The 19,982-nt window shown below is 37.8% G+C and overlaps 1 protein-coding gene across 8 annotated transcripts in view; it reads right to left on the bottom strand.

Moving 5' to 3' along the window:
- The window catches only part of OSBPL9 (oxysterol binding protein like 9), a 176,605-nt gene that overhangs the window by 79,497 nt on the left and 77,126 nt on the right, over positions 1–19,982 (bottom strand). For all 8 annotated transcript variants that reach the window (XM_064281953.1, XM_064281954.1, XM_064281955.1 and 5 more), the window contains exon 4: positions 1,276–1,352. In XM_064281953.1, coding sequence (XP_064138023.1) covers positions 1,276–1,352 — 77 coding nt within the window. The remainder of the gene's footprint in view (positions 1–1,275; positions 1,353–19,982) is intronic.

Genomic DNA, 19,982 nt, shown 5'->3' with positions numbered 1-19,982 from the left:
AGTTGCTTTTAAAAAACAGAACTCATAGAGTAACGACAGGATCTCCTAGTTCAAATCCAAATTTATTTCTTACAGTCCTTTTGTAACACATCTTCCAGTAATGTTTAAGCATCTACTTAAATACTTTGAAGTGACAGAGAGATCACCATCTTGCAGAAAGTAGGATGCCCTATACAACTTTGTCTAATGAACCAATTCCTGGTGCAGGATGAAGGTAAGCAGAAAGAGGAGGGTTATAAAATATCAGTTTTCTACAATTCAATCCTCTAAATCAAAATACCAAAACAAACCCCTCTATATACCACAAATACAAGCTCTGTTACTGAAGAATAAACATAGATAAGTGCCATCAATATGGTGTGCTAGATATTTATTGCTTTTATCACCCAGCATCTTCTTTCCTCATTCTGACTCTGCTTGAGGGAACCATCTGCTACCCAATCAGCAATGTATTTCTGGTGAAGTCAGACACATCTCAGCTCCAAGAATGTTTGAGACCAGGTCTGAAACCCTGATCGGTCAGGATTGGACAAATGACTCAAGCTAAGGTGACCAGAGCTAATCTTACTAATCCTGTTACGGTCCAGAATAAATAGTCTCCTAAAAAAAAAATAAATAAATTTTTTTTTTTTTTTTTATGGATTTGGAGTTCCTACAATGAGGGTGAAATTGCTGCAACCATTTTGCCATCACAAGGGGAGAGTCTATCTGAAAATGAAGTCAACCCAGAGATATTGGAACCTAGCAATAGAGATGGAGGATGTGGGTCCTCACGACATCGTTTAAACACATACATCAAACCACACCTAAGCCAGAATATCTGCTTTTTTCTTAAACTAGTTTAGATTGAGTTTTCTTTCCTTTTCACCCCTAAGAGTGCTAACCATACATATGGTAACAGCCAAACCCTATAGCAAGAAAGTGAGGACTATTTCTCGGCACTTGTCTATTGTCATATACAATTATATAGCTCAGTTATGTCAATAACCAACTATATAAATACTAAATTTAAAAAATGAATCTGGCACATTTTAACATAACATTTCACTTTCAACATTGCCTTGTACTATCTTATTTCAAGACAGAAATTAGTATTTTTCCCTCCAGAAAGCAAAAGAAATGACATGACATGGCTTTACTATATATAGTCACATTTATAAAGTAGAAAATGGGCAACTTAGAAATTAAAAACTCTCATTACATTATATCACAGTTATTTAAGAAGCAAAAACAAACAAAAAAATGAATGAACAGAAACCATGTAAACACTCTTACTTGAAGCTGGAGAGTATGTCGAAGAATTGTTTCTTCTAAGGCATGGATCCACTTCTCTCGCTCATCAGCATCACGAGCTGAAATAAAAGATTATAAAAATCAAAACTGTAATGTATGCAATATGTCCCCATGTTTGAAAGTAAAGTTTTAAAGCCGTGAGGTTAACAAGAAAGCTTTTGGTTGTACTATTTCCTTAATATGGTCACATCGGTCTATTCTTTCCAAATTGGCCATCTACTTGCAACAATGTATAATGAAAATAACTGTATTAAATTATGGCAGACTAGGTAGTTCAGAGCAACCTTCCCACTGATAACAACTAAAAAAATTAGACAGATTATTAAAAAAAACAACTGGTTGAAGGTATTAGACACCAACGAGGTAGTGAAGAATCACCAGGTCAATATCTGGCAGAAAACAAAACTCTAAGATCTAAACCTGGTATTTTGAGCTGCTTTTTTCCTGGTTGCTATGACTTAGAATCAACTTGGCGATAACGAGTTTGGTTTTTATGGTTTTTCTCCTGGTGGCATTATAAGTATGTGGGTAATTACTGCAGGAGAGGATATGTAGGCTGGGCAATGCACTTAAGAGCTTTGACAGGCCAAAGGTTTAGAGACCAGGATCTAGCAGCAATGGGGACTCTGGAAAATAGCTCATGCTTTGATTGGGACCACAAAGGATTTACACATTAGGATTAAGGATGAAACCGAATTAAAACAACTGCTCAGCTTTGGGTCATCTGGGTGGCCCAGAAATTTCTTGATTCCTGAAATGGATTAAAACTACCCCCGATTGTTAGTGACCTCAAGCAACTAGCAAAAGCAAATGAAAATCTTCTACAGGAAGATAGTATCATCTTAGCTGCTGAATTATTTCTATAAACAACTTTTCAAATACAATGTCTAGCACCAAGTATACAAGGAGACAAGACCACACATAAAGAATAAGAACCAAAAGACAACAGAAAGAGACCAACAGGACTGCAGATATTTGAACAAGCCCAAACTTTAAAGACAACTATGTTTACGATGTTCAGTAAGATAACAGACTGAAAATTTTAGCAGAGACTTAGAAACTATTTTTTAAATGATATATTTTAAAAGAAATCTAGATTCTAAGATTGAAAAATATAATAAACAATATTAAGAACTCAATGGAAGAGTTCAACAGCTGATTAAGACAATTAGAGAGCTAGAAGAGAGGTCAGAAGAAATTCATCAGAACAAGAGACAATGAGTCAAAGGAATGGAAAATACATAAGAAACAGTAAGTAACAGAAAGAGGGTGGAACAGAAGTACTATCTGGCTGAGAATTATCCAACACAGATCAAAGACATTAAGCCACAGATTTCAGAAGCTCCAGGAAACCAAACCAGGATAAACCAAAGAAATCTCAAGGTAGGTATCTTATAGCAAAAATTGCTGCAAACCAAAAATATAGTAAATATCTTAAGGACAGCCCGAAGAGGGCAGCTATAATGACATCAGAGAAAATAGACATTAAGTCAAAATCTGTTCTAAGAGACAAAGAAAGACATTACATAATGATAAAAGGGTCAGTTCAGCAAGAAGATTTAACAATTTTAAATATATATGCACCTAACACCAGAGCCCCAAAATATATAAACACTGACAGATTTGAAGAAAGTAATAGACAGTTCTACAATAATAGTTGGTGACTTCAACACACCAGTTTCAATAATGGACAGAGTATCCAGAAAGAAGATCATTAAGGAAGTAAGATTTGGAGAACACTATTAACCACCTGGACCTAAGAGACATAAGTAAAATACTCCACCCAACAACAGCACAATACATTCTTCTCCAGTGCACACGGATCATTCTCCAGGATAGACCACATGCTAGGCCACAAAACAAGTCTCACTAAGTTTAAAGAGGTTAAAATCACACAAAGTATCTTCTGTAATCACAACAGAATGAAACTTGAAATTAAGAACAGAAGGAAAACTAGAAAATACACCAATATGTAAAAATTAAACAACACACTATTAATGGGTCAAGGAAAGGAACCCTAGTGGTGCAGTGGTTAAGCTCTCAGCTGCTAACCGAAAGGTCAGTTTGAAACTACCAGCCACTCCACAGGAGAATGCTGTGGCAGTCTGTTTCCAGAAAGATTATAGCCTTGCAAATCCTATGGGACAGTTCTACTCTGTTCTACAGGGTTACTGTGAGTAGGAATTGACTTGACAGCAACGAGTTTGGTTTTTGGTTTGGGGTCAAGGGATTAAAAAAGAGAGAAATCAGAAAATACTTAGAGTTGAAGAAAAAAGAAATCATAACATACCAAAACTTACAGGATGCAGAGCAAAGGCAGTCCTCAAAACAAAATTTATAGTGGTAAGTACCTACATTAAAAAAAGAAGATCCCAAAGCAATAACCTAACTGTACACTTGAGGAACTAAAAAAAGGTGAACAAACTAAGCATAAAGATACCAGAATGAAGGAAAAAACAAAGATCAGAGCAGAAATGAGGAAAACAATAGACAGAACCACCAAAACCAGTAGTTTTTTTTTGAAAATATCAATAAAATCAACAAACATTTTTCTATACTGACAAAGAGGGAGATAAAATTCAAATATCAAAAACCAGAAATGAAAGTATAGACATTACAACCAACCGTACAGAAATAAGTAGAATCATAAGAAAACGCTATGAACAACTGTTCACCAACAAAATAGGTAACTTTGATAAAATGGCAAATTCCTAGAAACACAAAGACTACCTAAAATGACTCTAGAAGAAACAGAAAATCTCAAGAAACCCATAACAAGTGAAGAGATTGAATCGGTAATCAAATACCTCACAACAACAAAAAAAGTCCTGGACCAGGTGTCCTCACTGGGGAATTCTACCATTTATAGAAGTTACTCCGATCCTTCCTAAACACTTCCTAACTCATTCAATAAGGCTAGCATTACCCTGATAGCAAAGTCAGACAAAGCTATCACTAGAAAAAAAAAAAAAATACAGACCAATATTCTTATATATATAGATTAAAAAATTCCCAATAAAATACTAGCAAACCAGACCCAAAAGCATATTAAAGGGATTATACACCATATTAACTGATATTTATCCCAGGAATGCAAGGGTGGTTTGACATTAGAAAACCAATCAGTGTATTATGACACATCAGTATAAAAAAGGACAAGACCACATGATCATCTCAACTGACACAGAAAAATACCTGACAAAATCCAGCACCCTTTCATGCTAAAAAACACTCAACAAAATAGGAATGGGAGGGAAATTTCTCAATATGATAAAGGGCATTTATGGAAAAACAGCTAACATCATATTCAATGGAGAAAAAGTAAGAGCTTTCCTCTCAAGATTTTGAACACGTTAAGGATGCCCACTCTTACCACTGCTACTCAATATTGCAAAGGAAGTCCTAGTTAGAACAATTAGGCAAGAAAAAGAAATAAAAGAAATCCAAATCCGGAAGGAAGAAGTAAAACTATACCTTTCCACAGATGATGTGATCCTATATATAGAAAATTCCAAAGAATCCACAAGAAAGCCACTAGAGCTAATAAATGACTTCAGCGAAGTGGCAGGGTACAAGGTCAACACACAAAAATCACTGGGTTTCTACACACCAGCAATGAGCAATGTGAAAAGGAAATTAACGAAACAATTCCATTTATAATAGCATTAGAAAAATAAAATACCTAGGAATAAATTTAACCAGGGAAGTAAAAGACTTGTACACTAAAAACTATAAAACATTGCTGAAAAAAATTAAAGGAGACCTAAATAAACAAAGACCACTTTAAAGTGTCGAAAAGCAAAGATGTCACTGTGAGGACTACGGTGCGCCTGACCCAAGCCATGGTGTTTTCAATCGCTTCATGTGCATGCAAAAGCTGCAAAATGAATAAGGAAGACCAAAGAAGAATTGATGCCTTTGAATTGTGGTGCTGGCAAAGAATATTGAATATACCACGGACTGCCAAAGGAACGAACAAATGTGTCTTCGAAGAAGTACAACCAGAATGGCTCCTTAGAAACAAGGATGGCGAGACTAAGTCTCACATACTTTGGACATGTTATCAGGAGGGATCAGTCCCTGGAGAAAGACATCATGCTTGGTAAAGCAGAGGGTCAGCGAAAAAGAGGAAGACCCTCAATGAGATGGACTGACACAGTGGCTACAACAATGGGCTCAAACATAGCAACGATTGTGAGGGTGGCGCAGGATGGGGAAGTGTTTTGTTTTGTTGTGCATAGGGTCCCTATGAGTCAAAACAACAAATAAATGAAAGGATATTTCAAGTTCATGGATTGGAAGACTTAATACTGTTGAGATGCAACGGGTTTGGTTTTTTTGTATTTTTTTTTTCAAGCAGTTTGGAGCTCTGGTAGTGCAAGGGTTAAAGCTGTTTACTGAAAGGTTGGTAGTTCAAACCCCCCAGGCACTCCACAGGAAAAAGGTGTGGCAGTCTGCTTCCAAGAAGATTTACAGCCTTGGAAACCTTGTGGGGCAGTTCTATTCTGTCCTATAAGGTCACTATGAGTAGGAATCCAGAATTGATGAAAGTGGCTTTGGTAAGCAGTTTAGTGCAAAGGCTAAGAGGGTCAGCTCCTGGGTCCAAACCCCAGAGTTTGATACTTAGCTTTGCCATTCATTATTCATCCTGACCTTGGGCAAGTTGCTTAATCCTGCTAAACTTTACTTTTCTCATCTCTAATGATAATATTACCTATAGAGATAGTAATAATACCTAAAACTTACAAGGTTGTTTTTAGAATTAAATGAAAAAATTAATCACCGCAGTATTTAGCACAGTGCCGGACATGTACTATAGCACTGTTGTTGTTAGGTGCTGCCGAGTTGGTTCCAACTCACAGTGACCCTCTGTACAATAGAATGAAACACAGCTTGGTCCTCAGCCATCCTCACAGTCGTTATGCTTGAGTCCACTGTTGCAGTCACTGTATCAACTCATCTCTTTGAGCGTCTTCCTCTTTTTTGCTGACCCTCCACTTTACCAAGCGTGATGTCCTTCTTCAGGAACTGATTCCTCCTGACAACATGTCCAAAGTACGTGAGGCGATGTCCCACCATCCTCCCTTCTAAGAAGCATACTGGCTGTACTTCTTTCAAGACAGATTTGTTCGTTCTTCTGACAGTTCATGGCATATTCACTTTTCCTCACCAACGCGGCAATTCAAAGGTGTCGGTCTTTCTTATTAATTGTCCAGCCTTCCCATCCCTATGAGGTGATTAAAAAATACCATGGCTTCGGTCAGGCGCACCTTAGTCCTCAAAGTGACATATTTGCTTTTCAACACTTTAAAGAGGTCTTTTGCAGCAAATTTTCCCGATGCAATACGTCGATTATACTGATACATGTTGTTATTACCATACACAGCCTTAAGACAAAAGAAGTGCTAATAATAATTTAGTAACCAGTTAGCCAGAGAAACTCAATAGGAACGGGATTACTTATAACTCCTAACTCCCCATGATGCCTACTTATACAGAAACAATATAAGGTATGCAGTAGAAAAAACAAAATTCATCTAGTAAGTAAAATACTGAAGTTTTCAGGATTTTATAATTTTAGCTCTTTTATTACAAATCTAATCATATTTCCTATATTATACATATTTGAATAAGTAAAAATAAAAAAAAAAAGAGGTCATTAAATAGGCTTCATTTTCTACTACAATTCTCATAAACTAAACCACAAGCCCACCACCCATCTGTCAGTTTGTCAAACTGTGGTGGCTTGTGTGTTTCTATGATGCTTAAAGCCTTGCCACTGGTATTTCAAATACCAGCAGGGTCACCCATGGTGGACAGGTTTCAGTGGAACTTCCAGACTAAGACAGACTAGGAAGAAAGGCTTGGTGATCTACTTCAAAAAATTAGCCAATCAAGATGACTATGAATCACAACAGAAAAATGTCCAATATAGTGCTAGAAGATGAGACCCCTAGGTTGTACGACAACAGCGGACTCAAGCATGCTGGCAATCATGAGGATGGCGCCAGGCCATGCAGCGTTTTGTTCTGTTGTACGGGGGTTGCCACAAGTCAGAGCTGACTAGACAGCAACTATTAACAAACCGCAAGAAGTAGACTTTAAGACAAGGTCCCAACACTCCTTTATCTTACCATTCCTGAGCCACTGCTTAGGAATCTGTCTTCCTAAAATCACATATTCTTCTCCTTTAAGACATACAACAGCTATGAATAAATTACTGCCTGTTTGCAAAAGGAAGTGGTTACTTGCCTGCTCGGTAACTGACGTAAAAGGAATTATCCTCTATAATCAGGAAGACCTCCTTTTCTCTGAAAGTTATTGTGAAACGAAAATGTTACGCAAAACCCAAGTTTACAAGATTAAGTGTTGAAACACTTCGTTCAAAAGTCTACTTGGCCCCAGTATGCATCAGGTACGATGTCAGGTACATGAGAATGGATAAGACAATCCATGATCTCAAGGAACTCAGTCTCCTGGAAAGTACAATCACTTGACTGGACAGCACGCTGTTTAGTGACACATTATCTTCACCCATTCTAATCGCCTCTAATACCTTTGCTTATTAAAATTCTGTTTATCCTTCTGGGCTGAGGTAAAATGTTACCTTTTCCACGTAAGTTACTCATGCTAAAAGGACATGCCTTCCTTTCTTAAATTAACTGAAATATTCCAATACTCAAGTAGAACATAAATACATACCATGTGCTAATCAATGTCTTAGGCTCTAAAGACACAAATTTGATAACATTTTATGGCTTTAAAACCAAAGCTTGCTGCCGTTGAGTCGATTCTGACTCAGCGACCCAACAGGACAGAGCAGAACTGTCTCATAGGGTTTCCAAGGAGCAGCTGGTGGATTCAAACTGCCAACCTTTTAGTTAGCAACTGTAGCTCTTAACCACTGTACCACCAGGGCTCCATGTCCAGTAATAATCAGAGTCCAAAGCTACCTTTCCGGTCTTACTTTCCAATATATTCTTCCATGAACCCTTTCATTTGAGCTACATTGTACTTAATGCTCACACAACTCATAATTCCCAGGCTTTTGTTCAAGTTGTTCCCTTCGCTGAAATGCTGGAGCCCCATCTTTATCTGCGTAAATAATAAAAGTTAAATCTACTGGGCACTTAATTTGTGCCAGCGCAGGTCTAAACACATGACATGTATTAACTGATTTAATTCTCCCAACAACTATATGAGGTAGGTATTATTATTACTATTATTATTCTGCTTATTTTACAGAAAAAAGAAACAGAAAAGTATTTTGCAGTCACATACCACCTAGAAAACAGCAAATAAAAATAGAGTCTCTAGGCTTCAAAAGCCAAAAAAAGCTAAACCCACTGCCATCGAGTCGATTATGACTCAAAACAACCCTATACGACTAAGTAGAGCTGCCCTATAGGGTTTCCAAGGCTGTAAATCTTTTACAGAAGCAGATTGCCACATCTTTCTCCCACAGGGTAGCTGGTGGGTTTGAACCACCAACCTTTTGGTTTGCAGCCAAGCACTTCCACCACTATGCCACCAGGGCTCCTTTCTAGGCTTCTAGCAACCTGTTAAATAAGCCTTATCCCATACCCTTCTTGAAGAGGAATGGTGTAGCATTCGTCATCAAAAAGAACATTTCAAGATCTATCCTGAAGTACAACGCTGTCAGTAATAGGATAATATCCATACGCCTACAAGGAAGACCAGTTAATACGACTACTATTCGAATTTATGCACCAACCACTAAGGCTAAAAACGAAGAAATCGAAGATTTTTATCAGCTTCTGCAGTCTGATATTGATCAAACATGCAATCAGGATGCAGTGATAATTATTGGTGATTGGAATGTGAAAGCTGGAAACAAAGAAGAGGGATCGGTAGCTGGAAAATATGGCCTTGGTGATAGAAACAATGCTGGAGATAGCATGAGTGAATTTTGCAAGACCAACGACTTCTTCATTGCAAATACCTTCTTCCACCAACATGAATGGCAACAATACACATGGACCTCGCCAGACGGAACACACAGGAATCAAACCGACTACATCTGTGGAAAAAAAGCATAGAAAAGCTCAATATCATCAGTCAGAACAAGGCCAGGGGCTGACTATGGAATGGACCATCAATTGCTCATATATACAAGTTCAAGTTCAAGCTGAAACTGAAGAAAATCAGAGCAAGTCCACAAGAGCCAAAATACGACCTCGAGTATATCCCACCTGAATTTAGAGACCATCTCAAGAACAGATTTGATGCATTGAATATTAGTGACCGAAGACAAGTTGTGGAAGGACATGAAGAAAGCAAGAGGTCAAAAAGACAGGAAAGAAAGAAAAGACCAAGCTGGATGTCAGAGGAGACTCTGAAACTTGCTCACAAACATTGACCCACTAAAGCAAAAGGAAGCAAAAGAACTGAACAGAAGATTTCAAAGGGTAGCTCGGGAAGACAAAGTAAAGTATTATAATGACACCTGCAAACAGCTGAGATAGGAAACCAAAAGGGAAGAACACGCTCAGCATTTCTCAAGCTGAAAGAACTGAAGAAAAAATTCAAGCCTCAAGTTGCAATACTGAAGGATTTAATATTTTCATATTAAATGACGCAGGAAGGATCAAAAGAAGATGGAGGGAATACACAGAGTCATTATACCAAAAAGAATTAGTCGATGTTCAACCATTTCAAGAGGTGGCATATGATCAGGAACGGATGGTACTGAAGGAAGAGGTCCAAGCTGCACTGAAGGCACTGGTGAAAAACAAGCCTCCAGGAATTGACAGAATTATCAATGGAGATGTTTCAACAAATGGATGTAGCACTGCTTCCTGGCCAACTGACCAGAAGAAATCCGTATTTATGCCTATTCCCAAAAGGTGATCCAACTGAATGAGGAAATTATAGAACAGTATCATTAATATCACACACAAGCACAATTTTGCTGAAGATCGTTCAAAAATGGTTGCAGCAGTATATCAACAGGGAACTGCCAGAAATTCGGCCTGGTTTCAGGAGAGGACGTGGAACCAGGGATATCATTGCTGATGTCAGATGGATCCTGGCTGAAAGCAGAGAAAAAAAGAAAGATGTTTACCTGTGTTTTATTGACTATGCAAATGCATTCCACTGTGTAGATCATAACCAATTATGGACAAAGTTATGAAGAACGGGAATTCCAGAACGCTTACTTAATTGTGCACATGAAGAAGCTGTACGTAGATCAAAAGGCAGTCTTTGGAACAAAACAAGGGGATACTGTCTGGTTTAAAGTCAGGAAAGGTGTGCATCAGGGTTGTATCCTTTCACCATACCTATTCAATTTGTATGCTGAGTATATAATCCGAGAAGTTGGACTATATGAAAAACGAGGCATCAGGACTGGAGGACGACTCATTAACAACCTGCAATATGCAGATGACACAACCTTACCTGCTGAAAGTGAGAGGACTTGAAGCACTTACCAATGAAGATCAAAGGCCACAGCCTTCAGTATGGATTACAGCTCAACATAAAGAAAACAAAAATCCTCGGAACTGGACCAATAAGCAACATCATGATAAATGGGGAAAAGATTGAAGTTGTCAAGGATTTCATTTTACCTGGATCCACAATCAATACCCATGGAAACAGCAGTCAAGATATAAAAAATGCACTGCATTGGGAGAATCTGCTGCAAAAGACCTCCTTAAAGTGTTGAAAAGCAAAGATGTCATCTTGAAGACTATGGTGTGCCTGACCCAGGTCAGGGTGTTTTCAATCACCTTCTATGCATTGTGAATGCTGGACAATGAATAAGGAATACAAAGAAGAACTGACACCTTTCAAAATTGTGGTGCTGGAGAAGTATATTGAATATACCATGGACTGCAGAAAGAACGAACAAATCTGTCTTGGAGGAAGTACAACCAGAATGCTCCTTAGAGGCAAGAATGGTGAGACTGCGTCTTACATACTTTGGACATGTTGTCAGGAGGGATCAGTACCTGGAGAAGGACATCATGCTTGGTAAAGTACCCGGTCAGTGGAAAAGAGGAAGACCCTCAATGAGATGGATTGACACAGTGGCTCTAACAGTGTTTTGTTCTGTCGTACATGGGGTCGCTATGAGTGGGAATCGACTCGATGGTACCTAACAACAACAATAATAACATAATGAAATGTGTCAAGGTTTGGAAGATCTGCTTAACTCTCTTAACTGATATTTTTGAAATGACCAATTCAGTCTATTATTCTTTGTTGCATCTCTAGCACTTGGCAAAATGTTTTACACGTTAGGTGCTCATTACATACTTTTCGGGGAGTACGTGATAGATGGATGTTGAATGAGAATATTCCATTTAAATAATCAGGTGGTTTGAAGTACCACTGACTGTAACTTGGAACAGATTTGGACATGTTTAGTAGTCAGACAGTATTTTTAAGAAGGTAATGAAGAGGTGTAGAGATAACAGCCAATTCACATGACTCTAAGCCTACAGTAAACTAAGCCAATGCCTTGGTAGCCAGAAGGTTTAAATCATAGTTTAAATAAATTAAACAGAGGTGAGATCAAATTAAAGAAAGAGAGAGAGAAATAAAGGTCTATGTGCCTTACTATGCTTTGTATGAACTTCTTCCAAAGCCATCTGTAACACTATAATGCTCTAGTTTGTTTATTATTTTTTTCCTTCCTTTGCTCAACTGTGTTCTCCCTGAGATCTGGGATGGAATTTGATTCATGTTTTCTGAATTCCTAAAAGCTGACATGTGCTTAGCAACTGATACTCATTAATTACTGGACAAATGAGGTCTTATAATCAGCAAAGACTAAAACCTGCCCCCACAACCCAGCATTCCCAATTCCCCTTATCCTGCTCTGCTTTTTCTTTTCTCCATTGTACTTATCCCTCCTAACATATATGCTTATTTAGGTTATTATTTATTGTCTGTCTCTTTCACTGTAATACAAGCTCCACAAGGGCATGGGTCTTCATTTGTTTCATTTATTGATATATTTTAAGCCCCTAGAATCATGCCAGGTAACGGACGTTCAATAAATATTTGCTGAATGAGGAATGATAATAAAACACTGACATAAATGTCCAGTATACACCTCCTTTTTACATATGGAGTCTAAAAATAGGTTGGATTTCCATTTCCTAATAAATCACTAATTTTTGCTTAATATCCTATTAAAACTGCCATAATTGGCTCCCTCAAAGATTTATAAATACTTTTAGCTGAAGTCTCCAAAACTGTCTAGTAAAACACAAGCAAATATTTAGAAAACTCTTTCTCCCCCACAACTTCTGCTTTGCCTATCTGAAGCAATACTGTGCTTCTTCTGGACAGAGTCAGCATTGTTATTGGGCAAATGGATATCTGTGATTCAGTCAAAGCAGACGATGAAAACCAGATGTAGATTAACGGGCTCTTTCCAATTCATTCTACAATCACATGCTTCTAAGTCAAATTATCCACAGTCAATGAAAATCCTCACCAAATTTATGTGTAGGTTTATACGTATATAGTAATACTAACGATGTAGAAAAAAATGTTAAAATGGTTTTAGGGAGATCACTAACACATCAATGAAGAAGGTGAACTGGTAGAACACAGACCAGAAAAAGTGAGAAGGAAGTTTAAAAGACTACAGAAAGAGTGAAGGTAAGAACTGATAAAGACTTGGGTCACGTCATTGAGTTAGAGAATGGAAAAAAGGTAGAATCCAAAGGAATGGTGACTCGTTAGATATGGAGGAGAGGGAAAGAGAAAGCCTCAAACTTGGTAAATTGGGTTAATGAAGTATTGTTCCACAACACAGGAAATATAGGAGGAAAACCCGGTTGGGAGGTGGTAGGTTGCAAAATATTTTATTTTGGAATTGAAGACTCTCAGATTCAATTAATCCTGAAATTTAGTAAATCTGACCTCCTCAATAATCCTGATTATCAGAAGTGTAGCTGAATTTATTAATTAACATGTAATTGCTCACATATACATCATTAGAAAATACTCCCTCTCCAGAAAACATCAAAAGGTAGAATATATCTTTAACACATCCATGTGTTAAAGATTTATGTACAAGGAAAGGTAGGTAAGGGGCAGGAAGGAGGTAATTTTGAGAAGATAAAGCCAAATCTCAGTTCATGAGGGGAAATACAGAACTTCAGAAATGCTTTCCACTGATTACCAAGGTTAAGGGTTGCTCAGAAAAGAAGAATGTTACAGAATTACTTAACTTTTAAGGTAGGCAATAAAAAGAGAGAAAAAATTAATACATGTTAGAAAATTCAAGAAGAAAACCTAAGCAAGGCAAATAAAATATATCTATAAGACAAGAGAAGTTGCTACTTCATTCTTTTGTCCCCATCCAAGGCGAGCACCAAAACAGATGTGACCTAACAAGAGACAGAACCATATTAGGAATAAAAAACTATGATTGATTTATGTTACTTTAAATAAAATGCTCAGAGAATTTCCTGAAAATAGATTCTATTCCTAACACACTGGGAGTGGGAAGCCCATATTAAGAATAAAAACTATGATTGATTTATGTTACTTTAAATAAAATGTTTAGAGAGTCTTCTGAAAATATTCTATTCCTCACCACACTGGCTGGGGGTGGGAAGCCCTTTACACACACAGAAAAAAATCATATATGCAAATATTTCTTCAGGGTACAAAGTACAGTGGAGGCACTTCTGCATTATAATCTTATAATATTCTTAATAAACGACCTTTCTAAAGGCTACACTCTTCACCTCCAGTAGCCCTCCAAGGAATTCTGCTCAGGGCAGAGAGCAAGCAGTAAGCTACTTCCTTCCTTCTCTATATTTAGCTGTAAGCCATTAATATCTTATCTTCACCTTTCTTTCAGAAAGCATATATTCCCAAAGCTAGACTGCAGTATAAACTCAGCTATAACCCCAAGCTTTATCTTGTAAAACACAATCTAGGTATAGCAAAATTTAGCTCTCCATTTGAAGAGCAGTGCTCATGTAACTAGTTGAATATATTTTGTACATATTCTACCATTCTTTTAATTAGATGAAAAACAGAAAAATTAAAGTTTCAATAAGAGTGACAACATATACAAGATTTATAAACAATATAATTGAGAAATCACTGGGCATGCTGAAAACAGCAAAACTTTACAGGACACTCCTTATACTTTAGCCCATTAGATTTTGGCCCATTGTCTATATGTTCATTTTTGAAGGAAAGGAATAAAATTTATGAACAAATCAATAAAAGTTATGTCTAAAAGGCAAGGTGTCATTAAGGACTTTATAATATGCGGTAAGAATATTTCCTCTTGTATAATGCCAGTCTTTATTGAAACTCACAGTCTAATATCATGCATATTTTCAGGCATGCATTATGTTCCCAAGTAGGGATCTGCCTTTCTTTATACATGTTCACTTACTCTTCACACTAATACCTACCAAGCAACGTGCTCCAAACTGGATAAAAATATTACTTAACAACGTTATTGTCGTTATTAGTTGCTGTCTAACGGCCAACTCGGAAACCCTGGTGGTGTAGTGGTTAAGTGCTACGGCTGCTAACCAAAAGGTGAGCAGTTTGAATCTGCCAGGCATTCCTTGGAAACTCTATGGGGGCAGTTCTACTCTGCCCTATGGGGGGGTCACTATGAGTCGGAATCGACTCAATGGCAGCGGGTTTGGTTTTTTGGAATGGCCAACTCATGGCAACCCCATGTGTCGGGAGTAGCACTGCACTCCTTAAGATATTCAAGGCTGTCACTTTTCAGAAGGAGATCACCAGACTTTACTTCCAAGGCACCTCTGCATGGGTTTGAACTGCTAAGCTTTCCGTCAGTAGTTCAGCACTTAAGCATCTGCGCCACCCAGTGGCTCCACAATGTATATTAGCAATTTCTCAGGTATTAGGGCTGAAGAATGAGCCTAAGGCTACGCCCTTTCTTAAAAAAAAAAAGAAGGATATAAGAAAAAGATAAACACACCAGTAAAAAAATGGGCAAAAGACATGAACAAGTCACCAAACAAAAAACACTTAAAATTATACTTTTGAGGGGGCCATCGGAATGGCAGGCTTTTAAACTTTTAATACTAAATGCTGATGAAGGCTCTGGGTGAAGTAAACTAAACAAAAAAAAAATTTTTTAAAGGGGGGTATAAATTGGCACAACCTCTCTTGAAAGCAATTTGGGCAGGAATGTTTCAGGAGCCTTAAAAATATTCAGGCCTTTTGCTCTGACATTTCTACTTTTATGAATCTATCTATCCTAAGGTAAAAAGAGATTTGGTTAAAGATTTATGTACAAGGATGACCAACACAATGTTATTTAAAATGGAGAAAAACCTGTTCAATACAGATGAATGGTTAAATTGGATTAATTTATAAAATACAAATAATAAATAACTTAAAAATCATGTTTTCATGTCATGGAGAAATGTGCATGATTTAATATTAAGAACTGCAAATCTTGATAACCCTATTTATACAGAATGACTTAATTTTATAAAATATACAAGCACACATATATAAATACAACTGAAGGTTCAAAAGGAAATATACAGGCATATTACGTAGTAATTGTCTGGGTGATAGGATCATCGGTAATTTTTTTTTTTATTGTGCTTTAGATGAGGGTTTACAGAGCAAATTATTTTCTCATTAAACAATTAATACACATATTGTTTTGTGACATTGGCTGCCAAACCTACAACTTGTTAACACTCTCCCTTTCTCAACCTTGGGCTCTCCATTACCAGCTTTCCTGTCCCGTCCTGCCTTCTCGTCCTTGCCCCTGGGCTCCTGTGCCCATTTAGTCTTGTTTGTTTTATGGGCCTGTCTAATCTTTGGCTGAAGAGTGAACCTCAGGAGTGACCTCAGTACTGAGTTAAAAGGGTATCCAGGAGCCATACTCTCAGAGTTTCTCCAGTCTCTGTCAGACCAGTAAGTCCAGTCTTTTATTTGTGAGTTTGAATTTTGTTCTACATTTTTCTCCAACTCTGTCCAGGACCCTCTATTGTGATCCCTGTCAGAGCAGTTGGTGGTGGTAGCCAGGCACCATCTAGTTGTGCTGGACTCAGTCTGGTGGAGACTGTGGTAGTTGTGGTCCTTTAATCCTTTGGACTAATCTTTCCCTTGTGTCTTTGGTTTTCTTCATTCTCCCTTGCTCCAGACCAGGTGGGAGCAGTGGAGTATGGATGGCTGCTCACAAGCTTTTAAGACCCCAGGTGCTACTCACCAAAGTAGGATGTAGAACATTTTCTTTATAAACTATGTTATGCTGATTGAACTAGATGTTGCCCGAGACCACGGTCCTCAGGCCTCAGCCCAGTAATTCAATCCCTCAGAGAGTTGTATGTGTCTATGAATATTCTATGACCTTGCCTTGGCCAAGCTGTGCTGGCTTCAGATTATGGGTAATTTCGAATATCATCTTTATACGTTTTTATTTTCCCAGTGAGCCAAAATGAACCTGTTGCCATAGCGTTGATTCGAACTCATGGTAATCCATGTGTTTCAGGGTAGAACTGTTCTCCATAGGGTTTTCAATGGCTGCAATCTTACAGAAGGGGTTCCCGTGTGGTGCAAACAGTTTGCACTCATCCACTAACCTAAATGTGGGCAGTCTGGACTGACTCAGCAGCACCACAGAAGAAAGGCCTGGCAATCTGCTCCCATGAAGCGTACAGCCAAGAAAATCTTATGAAGTACTTCCTCTACTCTGAAACACCTGGGGGCTCCATAATTTGGAACCAACTTTACAGCAACAGATTTGGTATTTTGGTAATCTTATGGAAGCAGATCAGCAGGCATTTCTTCTGCAGCACTGTTGAGCAGGTATTAATTCTGCTTGTTAGAAATTACAGAAAAAGGAAATGGTGGCATAAAAATGTATATTACTAACAAGAACAATAAAAATAAAGTAAAATAAAATAAATATCCACTCTAGTTCTAGTTACCCAGTAAGTCAAATGGTCTACAACTGGTTAAACTTGGGAAGACTCTACTTCGAGTACTCAGGGGGATTTGAACAGAAAGCACATTAGAAAGAAGAAAGGGTACATCAGTAAGCTCCAATCTTCCTATGATAATACAACAAACTACCAATTCATGCATTCAGTGGCATTTCCCTATTTAACGCCAACTGAAATTATACATCTAATTTTAGGGTAATTAGAGAATTAGTAAGAGCTGATTTACTTCCCTTATTTGAAGTCTGCAGTTGGTTTTTTATTTTGTTTTGTTTGAGGAGGCATTATCACATAAAAATCAAAAACATAAAACTGCAGAGGGAAATTTTTAAAAAGTCAATAGTCAATAGAAGATAATGGAATCTGTTTCCAACTGATAATGTTGAGGTGGTTATTTTTAAAGCAGAAGACACTTAAAGCCTGCAACCATGGTTTAGTCCAGTGATTTAATGGCTACTCTTCTAAATGATTAATGATGCAGATATGCCACACTGAGCTGACTGATGTGAATGCAGTAGAGACGACACTGCCCTAATATGCTTGTTCAACAGAACTTTTCTGAATTAAACACTTTCCTTCACCATAACACCAACCGCTGAGCTGATCTGTACTAATTTTGCGTTTTAATAGATGAGAGAGCCCTAGTCAACTGAGTTGAAAAAGTCAGTTATCAGACCAACCACAGATGACTTCCACTAAAACTGTAATTCCTGAAAGTACTTCTAAACATTTTTTCCCTTCTATGCTTGTATTTTGTCTTATGCAACTTGTCTTGCTTTAAAGTCTATCCAAATAAATATGCCTATTTCACACCAGTTAGGATACAGTGAGAGACAATCTAAGATCAAGGCCAGGTCCCTTGACTGTCTGAGTCTCATGTCTCTCATCTATAAATCGAGGAAAAGTCTATCTAGTGTGTAAGATTGTTAGAACCGTAAACTGGAATAACATGGAGAACCACTGGATCCAAATCCACAGTTCTCAAAAGTTTGGAACGTGTTAGAATCACCAGAGAGGCCCCTTCCCGGGAGTTTCTGATTCGCCAAGTCTGGGACAGAGCCTGAGAATCTGCATGTTCAACAAGTTCCCTGATGACGCTGATCTTGGTGGCTTGGGGATCACACTGCAAGGACCACGCATCTAGGCAGACCTGGGCACTAATTCTGACTCTTCCACTTAGATTCTCTGGAAGTCAGTTTGTTCAACTATAAAACTAGTTGTGGAGATTATGAAACATTTTTGTAGAGATTGGGAATTATGTAAACAATGCAAGGTGCCTGTTGAACACAGTGCCTGGTTCACAGCAGATCCAGAGTAAGTAGTAGCAGAAATTGTTGCCACCACCACTACTGCTACTTTTTCTACTAAGCAGTAGAACATTAAGATTGTAAATTTTTTAAAGAATTGCATTAAACTGCATTGTAACTTAAAGGTCCTTATTTTACATTCGTTCCTTTACTGATAAAATGATAAAAGTCAATTACAAACTAGCTGACAAATTTCTACAACAGCTTTGGTTCAGCAGTTAAGAAAATGGCTCTAGAGCACAATTGTGTTCAAATTCCAGTTCTGCCTTATATTAGCTGTGTATCTGCGGCCCCCAGTTTCCTTATCTATAAAATAAAAACAGTAATAATACCTACTTGATAAGGTTGTGAGAACTGAATTAGTTAACAGAAGTAAAACACTGAATAGGGCCTGGCACACAATAAGCATTCAATTAAGTTCGCTGTCGCTATTATTATCTCGATACATTGTCAGTAACATTATGAACCATTATATAGATTAAACCATTAAATAGATGCAACTTTATACGAAGTAAAATTCAAATAACTGGATTTTTTTCTAATTTTATTATGAACTATAGACTTATCTAGTCTTCTATTAGGTTGAATCATATGACCTGTGGATAGCTGACCACTTTTGACCTTTTAAAAACAGTAATTTCATATGACTGAAGCGAATAGCTTTCATCTTAACCTCTCTGATCATTCCTTGGAGCCTGCTGATGGCTCCACCCTGATGTGTTCCAAGGTTTAGTCCTCAGGTCTCTTTTCACTGGTCTCCCAGAAGGATCACAGGAACTACTGCCATGGTTTTAACCAGACACTGAAAATCTATGGATTTCATCTAGCCCACAAATGCATATTTTGTTTGGATTAACTGCAGATTTCGCACACACATACTCAACTCCTCACCCCCCAAAAATATGAATTTCTGGCTTTTCTTGAAAAAACTAGAAGATCTGGGCAGCATTATAAAAAGCCTATACCTGCCTGAAACTAAGTAGTAGCTGCCCCTTTAAACAGGGAATGAACTCTCCAAATGACTAGAGTCCTCATTCAGCTTTACTCTTCACTCCTTTACTTACCTGCCTAGTCCTTAGACATTTAAGCTTGCAACTACTAGTTCTACCTATCAGCAATATGGTGATGACCACAAATCTCCAACTCAGACTCAATCCAATTGCCATCACCATCTATACCTGTGTACCACACAGGCACCTCAAACCTAACAGGTCCCATCAAAAACTTGCCTTATTATATTTAAACCCACTCTTTCCTCATCAGAGTCCCTGAGTGGCACAAATAGTTAAGCACTTGACTACTAACTAAAAGGTTAGTGGTTCAAACCCACACAGAGGTGTCTCAGAAGGGCCTGATGGTCTGTTTCTGAGAGGTCAGAGCCCTGAGTACCCAATGGAGTGCAATTCTACTCTACAACACATAGGGTCGGCATGGGTCA

Source organism: Loxodonta africana, chromosome 3 (assembly GCF_030014295.1).
Source record: "Loxodonta africana isolate mLoxAfr1 chromosome 3, mLoxAfr1.hap2, whole genome shotgun sequence".
Lineage (NCBI taxonomy): Eukaryota > Metazoa > Chordata > Mammalia > Proboscidea > Elephantidae > Loxodonta > Loxodonta africana.
This window is presented reverse-complemented; position numbering and strand designations above follow the sequence as displayed.